The sequence below is a fragment of the Anabas testudineus genome, chromosome 23 (assembly GCF_900324465.2).
Source record: "Anabas testudineus chromosome 23, fAnaTes1.2, whole genome shotgun sequence".
NCBI classification, from domain to species: domain Eukaryota; kingdom Metazoa; phylum Chordata; class Actinopteri; order Anabantiformes; family Anabantidae; genus Anabas; species Anabas testudineus.
Genome location: NC_046631.1, coordinates 13,765,291 through 13,772,761, shown reverse-complemented (window position 1 = coordinate 13,772,761; position 7,471 = coordinate 13,765,291). Strand labels below are relative to the sequence as shown.

The 7,471-nt window shown below is 42.0% G+C and overlaps 1 protein-coding gene across 1 annotated transcript in view; it reads left to right on the top strand.

The window, feature by feature from the left end:
- Window positions 1-7,471, top strand: part of LOC113163076 (thyrotropin-releasing hormone-degrading ectoenzyme) — a 115,156-nt gene that overhangs the window by 402 nt on the left and 107,283 nt on the right. The window contains exons 1-2 of the mRNA XM_026361398.1: window positions 1-392; window positions 4,325-4,566. The exon at window positions 1-392 is cut by the window's left edge and continues 402 nt beyond it. Of these exons, the coding sequence (XP_026217183.1) occupies window positions 1-392; window positions 4,325-4,566 (634 nt within the window). The remainder of the gene's footprint in view (window positions 393-4,324; window positions 4,567-7,471) is intronic.

Genomic DNA, 7,471 nt, shown 5'->3' with positions numbered 1-7,471 from the left:
ACATCACTGTGCACAAGCGCCTCGTGCTGGGCTTCGCACTCTCCATCCTCACCCTCATCATCGTCACAGCGGTGGCTGTGGTGCTCAGCGTCCGCTTCGAGGAGTGTGGCGGACGAGATCGTGATGGAGCAACGAGGCAGTCGGGTTCCCGTGGCGCTGGAGGGTCAGCGAGGTTGAATGGGAGCAGAGGGGAGAGGACGGGAGACAGAGGCGATGAGGAGGCGGCTCAGCCGTGGAGGAACTCTCGGCTGCCAGGCTCAGTGAGGCCGCGGCACTATGACCTGCGGCTCGCCGTCTACATGGACAACTTCACCTTCTCCGGAGAGGTCAGCATCGAGCTGGAGTGCATCAACGCCACCAGATTCATCGTGCTGCACACTGACCGCCTTGAGGTACGGTGACCTTCTGTATGTGAGAACTTGAATAATTTTATATCTGACACAGTCTTAACAAACAACATCAGACGATGCACATATTAATAAAAAAGACTGGATTCATTCAATCTTAGTTCAGAGACGTTGCTGCTAGTTCATTTGAGCTAAAGTGAATATGATGAGGAGCCTTTGTCAACACACAGCTCGTCGTCTTGTGGTAGATTGGTTGGATTAGACAGTGCAGATACTTGTATAGCTTTTCTTTAAAGGTCTTTTGAATCTCTACTATTGAAAGTGTTCATTTCCTAGAGAGCAGGACCTCAAACAATCTCCAGGTTAAATGTGGATGTTTCCTGTGTGTTGTAGTGACATGTTTCTTCGTTCCAAAACACGAAACAAGTCACAAGTTTCTTAAAAATGTAGTTGTTGTCTTGTCATGACGCTCAGGTACAGTCGACTCGTGGTTACTTCTTATGAGCTGAAGCATCTGCTGTCACATTTTTTTAACAGCACTTCGACCAGGTGTTTTAGAATGAGGAAACATGTCAAACCAGTGGAGCAGTGTGTCTGGCTGATGTGATTTTAATTGTTTGTGTATAACAACAGAGGTCTACAGCACAGATGAATAAACTAATCCAGGTTGAAGACTGATGTGACATAAACTGTGACTTCACTGTTGGTTTTAGTGTCTCTGTCTTGGATTCACAATTAATTTGACAAACGACTGAAGTCGTCTCTTAAAACTTGTCAGAAAACTTTGAATCCAACTGAAGGACAAATAAGTTTAAGAACGAAGCTGCATACACTGAACTTCACCCTCTGTTCCATCCATTAAACACGAGCAGGTACTTTGCTGCCCGTCCAAACAAACTTTGTTTGCATTCAAAGGTTTTCTATGTGTTGGGAAAACAACTCGCTCTCTAACAAAGAATGGTTATTTCGAGATTTGGCCTCAGAGATTTCCTTAACGAGGCTAATTAACAGTCAAAGTTGCTGTTTCAGCCCAATTTCTGAGATGAGCGCATGATGAGAGAAAGCCTCAGAGAAATGCCTGAGCAATGTGATTTTTCAGTCCGGTCATCTTGGCTAATGTGAGACAGGGATAAATCTGTCTAATTTGGGCAGAGGCCAATTAAAAGCCCTGCAGCCCCTTTGTGTTTGTTTGAGTGCACAGTGAATTAAGAGGTGTTGTTGGGTGCCAGGCAGGTCTCCTAAGGTATCCTCCGAGCTAATGCATTATGAAAAGAAAAATTGTCAAGATGTGAAAAGGCCAAAAAACAAATGTGGATAAAAATAGACTCAGCTGGTAGAAACAGGAGGGAAAATACTCCTGCAAGGAGCACTTTGTTGTCAGAGTCAAAGCAGTGTCATGACTACAGAATGAATTCAATAAAACTGAAGTAGGCAAGTGCTTAAAGCGTGATTTGTGCTGGTTTTACATGTACATATTTTATTACATGAACCACAAATCCCTCACAAATCCTGCTGAGCTCTTTCCAAAACATGCCAAACAAACTGTCACTTCTTAGACACATTTCTTTCCTGCCAGGCAACTGTTGGTTTCACTTCATTTCACTGAAAATGAACTCGCAGAGACCTCGTGGCAAAGGTGAATCTGAGAGTTAAAGAGAGTCTATCAAAAAAGACATTTGAAAAGTTGTTGCGTTCCATCATCTGTGGGTTCAAATGTCTGAAAGTCACCAGTTCAGCTGAGGAATCAAACTAACAACAAACAGCACAATTAAAAAGCATTTTGATTGAAAGGAACATTTGAAGGCATCACGAAGCGTGGCGCTGCGTTTGCTGAGTCACCAGAAAACCCAGAAAAACATCCTTTTAATCCCCAGCGTTTCCTCTCTGTGTCAGCAGCCTCTTTACTCGTATCGATCACTTCATTAATCAAAGCACAAACACACACTCGCACCAACAGATACAAATACACGGTTTTAGGGTGAGGATTGCTGATGTGTGGTAACGGAGAGACCCAAGGGTTTCTACCAGTTCCCTCTGCTCCCGGTCGTGTTCCAGTTATGCACTACCTTTCATTTCACACGATATTGAAGCCCACAGGAACTGTGCAAGAAAGTAAAAAAAAAAAAAAGTTGATTTACCATCACGACGGTTGCATCACAAAATGGTTCAGTGGCTCCTGCACAACCCGTTTGAAGCAGTATATGCTTAATTAAAGCAGGATTACATGAAATTAAAATAACTAATACGATGGCTTCCTCCTTTTTTAACTCTCCGGTTTTCTATCCCCTTAAGTCAGCGCTGTAAAAGGGGTTTGCAGAAGGTTAACAATACAAATGTGCATGTCAAACATCAAAGGTGAACTTTATATGAAGCTCTGCAGGAAAAAAAAAGAACCAACCAATGAAGTGAGTGAATTGATTTGGGTCCAAACTTTTGCTGTTGTAAATACTGGCAGCACCGAGCCTAAAAACAGGAAATAGATTGAATGAGAGCTGCTTTTCTCCCCAAACACCCACTTTTCCCTCAGGAGCTGTGTTAAACTGGCTTACAGTGTGTACAAACAAACTGAAAAATGTGTATTTCAGTGGCATTCAACAGATACCTCGGCCTTCGTAAGGACTGACTTTATTTTTTTGCAGCAGTGCAGACTCTGACATTACTTTTATTATGCATTCATTCGGTGCCCACACAGGTGTTTTCCACTTATTTTGTCCGATTAGACCTCTTCTGAGAACTGTGTGGGTGTGTGCAGACCTTGCTTGACTGACACATCCCTCAATTTCCATTAGCTATGTTGCACTTTTTTCCTGTGGAAAACTGCTTTTAACTTGATGCTTTTCGTTGCTGCAGTGACTTTGGTGACATTTCATTTAATTACCAGAATACATCAGAACGCCTCCCCACCTTCGTCTTCAAACTAGACACAGGTCTAATCAGCAGGGCTAAGTGAAAACACCTGTGAAGCTTGGAAGCACCTTTAAGGAGTGAAGTGCTCTTCATTCAGTGTTAGTCACCATCACCTGGTCAGTTTGACTCTGCAGCCTGAGAAGGAAATTTGAAGAGCACCACACGGGCAGATCAGGTGCCAGACTTAGCTTTTGAGAAGGTGAAAGACAATTGCTGAGATTTACAGGGACCAGAATAAAGACCTGAACACGGCAAGAAATGCAAACTGCATGCAAACAAAACTTTAGGCTAACTTTAGGGCAGTGGACAGTATCTACAGTACAATCAGGGTGTTGGATCCAGTCTGGTATTTTGTTCATGGATGCCATTTGTTTGTCTTTGTAGCTGTTACTGTTCAGCCGTGTTGCTTAAGCAGTAAGCAGCCCAGTCAGGTGGACTGTCTGCAGCACAGTAGCTCTTGGGCCTAAATGTTCTCCTGACTCTTACTGAAGGTGCCCAGTGGATGTGTGTATAAACAGTTTCCATTTGGAAACTGTAACCAAATTGTATTGTGTGTTTCCTCAAGGCTTGAGTGGGCTATTCCTGCATTTCTACATGGAGCATTATGTTTTAAACCGTCAGTCTGTAGCATTTCACCCATGTTTATGTGCACAAACACAATGAAGGCTGCTCCCATATGAAAACATCTCACTATTAACCACCAGTCCCCATTGGTTTCATTCAGTGATGAAACAGAAAAATGCAAATATAGGCATGTCTCCCTTTAGAGGTTTTATGGGCACATCCATGGTAGGGGGCCCCGGGGTAGACGCAGATGTCTCGTCTGGCCTGGGTTTGCCTCAGGGTCTCCCAAGAGTCACTGGAAAGCATTGCTTTGGAGAGGGATGTTTGTCTGCTGCCACCATGACGTGATCCAGAATAAGTAGCTGATACAGTATGAAGCATCGTTTTTACTTTTGAAAAAAGTTTTGTAAAAACACATTTTACATTCTGTTGTTTTAGTTTTTTTAATAAACCCGTTATTAGCTGACGTGTGTTTATTAGCTAATCAGTCTTTTTCCTTTCTCCAGGTGGACAAGGTGTCCGTCACAGCTGAAAGTGGAGCCGGAGGTCGGCCTGCCAGGCCCGGGGGTGGTGCCATGCGCATACACCGCCATTTCCCCTTCCCGGCCAATCAGATGTACGTGGTGGTGCTGCACCGCGAGATGAAGCCGATGAGAGTTTACAGACTAAACGTGAGCTTCGACGCCGCCATCGAGGACGAGCTGCTGGGCTTCTTCAGGAGCTCGTACACCCTGCAGAGGGAGAGACGGTACGCACACACACGTGCACGCTCATTTTTCTTGCAGCAGCAGGTGGTTCGACTAGAAAAGGTCAGAGCTTCACATCCATAACATTGATTAACTCGCACACACTCACACTCTCAGTGTGTGCGTTTGTGTATGTGAAGCACTGATCAAACCACACAAACACCACTCACTCACTCCTTATGAATTTCCCATAAGCCTCTGCTGCAGAGTTGTTTCCACATCAGATTTCTCCCCCACAGTGCTGATGGGAAACAGACTGTGTGCTGATAAATGTATTATTTCATGCATGAGTTTGTGTGTGTGTAGTCTTCATGTGACTGTGTGTGTTATGTTTGGGACGGGAACATTTTATCTGTGTGTGTTCCACTTACTGCAGAAACACAAAGTCATAGTTAATTGATGAAATCAGCAAGACCTAATCCACGTCCTCAGACTGAGGCTTTTTATTCTGAGTTGAATATTTCAGTTTTATATTATATCATATTTTCACTTCTCTGCATTTATCTGACAACTTTGGTTAGTTTGCAGATGCAGAATCTAATAAAACCAATAAATGATGTATTATTATGGATAAACAATCACAAAATCAGCTCCACCATTACCAGCTGCGTCATTAGTGACATGAATACATCAGTACTTCTAATCCAAAAATATAAAAATACGTCATTCTGCATTTTACTTTTGCACTTAAGGTGAATTTTAATGTAAAATCTGTTTTAGTTAAGTAAAAGTTTTACGTGCAGGATGTTTTACTACACTGTGGTAATAAAGGTTTCAATACTTAATATTAAAAGTATTTAATAGTTAGTTTAGTTTAATAGTTGCATAATAGTTAAATATGTTGTTTTCCTATCATCAGTCCTTAAGAAGAGCCACCCTGTGTTTCATTGACCACTTTTTACATGAAGCAGCAGTAGGAGATGTTGGTTTAGCATTAGTAAGCAGCAGGAACTGTAAATGGTGAGGCTGAAAACCATGAGATGACAAGTTGCATTTTTTTCAGGTGGGTGGACTAGTCCAGCTCCGAAAACCTCCTTGTAGTGAAAAAGCTGGAGCTTTGTTTGATTGTTGTTCCCATATCAACACTGAGATGATGTTTCAGTGACGATGGTTTACAAAGATCAGTCCATCCTAAATGGAGTTCAGTTGCATTACTGTAGCTATCGAGGTGACACGATTCTGTTTTGCAGAGTAAACCCTCGACCAAACTGATGTCACCGAGCTGTAGAGTCAGACAGCGATGCCTCTAACAAATCAATGAACAGAGCAGCACAGGCGCTGCTGTTTGTACAGTTCAGAATGTCAACCGCACACACAGGAAGCCGATGATGACAAGAACGGCACGTTTTAAACAACGACATCACAATCGTCAGGTGTCAGCGGAACTTAATGTTCACATTCAAGAAATGTCATATATGTGACACTGAAATCTAAGGTTTGGATTCTTTAGAAAACGTATGGATTCAGTTTTGATGCACATCAACTTGTGTTTTATTGTGTCAAAGCGTGAATACTGTGAGATAAGGGACAGGGTTGGGCTCTAATATATTGACTAATATACTTTAAGACAAGCTGTAATGTCTCTAATGCCATTGGACAAGAATAAATCAAAACTAAGTGACTATAATTTGAAAATTAAAAGGCATACAGCAAATGAGACAGCTTTTTCAAATCAGTATTTTGTGACTAATAATGTTGTTTATTTGCATCACTGATGCTTTTCATTGGCTTCCTCACATTTAGATCAGTCTTAATGAGGTAGAGCAGTGACACACATTTGCATTTTTGCTTATATAATGTAGTAATGTTAATAGGCAGTCAATAAAATAACCAGACAAATGTAGGACTTTTGTGAATATTTAGTCAAAATGACCCAGAAAGCATTAATCGGACTCATCGTACCTTCAGATGAATTTCCCTTCCATTCAGGTTTGGTCTCGTCTCTGTATGTTTTCACCACCAGTGGTCCCATATTTACTGCAAGCTGCTGTTTGGATCGATGCCGGATCAATACAGCAGCTGATGGACCAGCAGAGCTCGATCACGACAACCTGTTAGTTTAATGCTCCAACTGGCAGAAATCTGGTTACTGTCGACTTTATGCTCTAACCTGATTTCTTAAACGGCACGTAAAGAAGGGAACGCTATTAAAATTACTTGGAGCACAAGTGGTGTAAACTTTGTTTTTTGACTTGTAAACATGTGCATGGAAAGGAATGAGTTGGGCTAAATTAACTGTGATCATAAGTAAATATACAAAAAAGAGGTACTCCATGACAAACATCCTTATGTCCATCATCAATATGCTAATCTGATGAGTAAGATTCACAGCTGATCATATTTAAAACAATAAAAGAATTATTTTCAGGGACGTCTACTGTTCAAATCTCCCTCTGCTGAGATGTATGTGTACAAAGCCTGCTGTTAGTTTAAGGATTATCTTGATGCAGCAACGTGGCTAATGCTAACACACACATGCTCCACTGTGAGATTTGCTTAGTTACTATAAACCCCAGGCTCGTCCTAAACACTTAACTGCTGGTAGGGGGAGGATTAATTAGTAGTCGCACATGGTATACACACACAGCATCGTTGTTTAGTATTGATCTTTAATGCAAACCATGTAAATACAAGTCTGCTGTTGACGTTGGTGTCGTCTCCCATTAAAAAACAGTTCAGCTCCAGTTGCTGCAGCTCGTCAGGCTCCACCGAGCTGCTCACATGATGCCTGACATCAGGATAGAACCAGATAAGTTCTCAGCTAACGTTTAGGAAACCAGGCTCACATTTCCCGAGCTATTTTTACCTCACTTCCTTGAGGTGTGAACTCTGTGCACTGGGTTATGGTTCCCGAGGAATGTTTTGCATAATTATAATTATAACACAAATTTATGATGGCTTATAGAG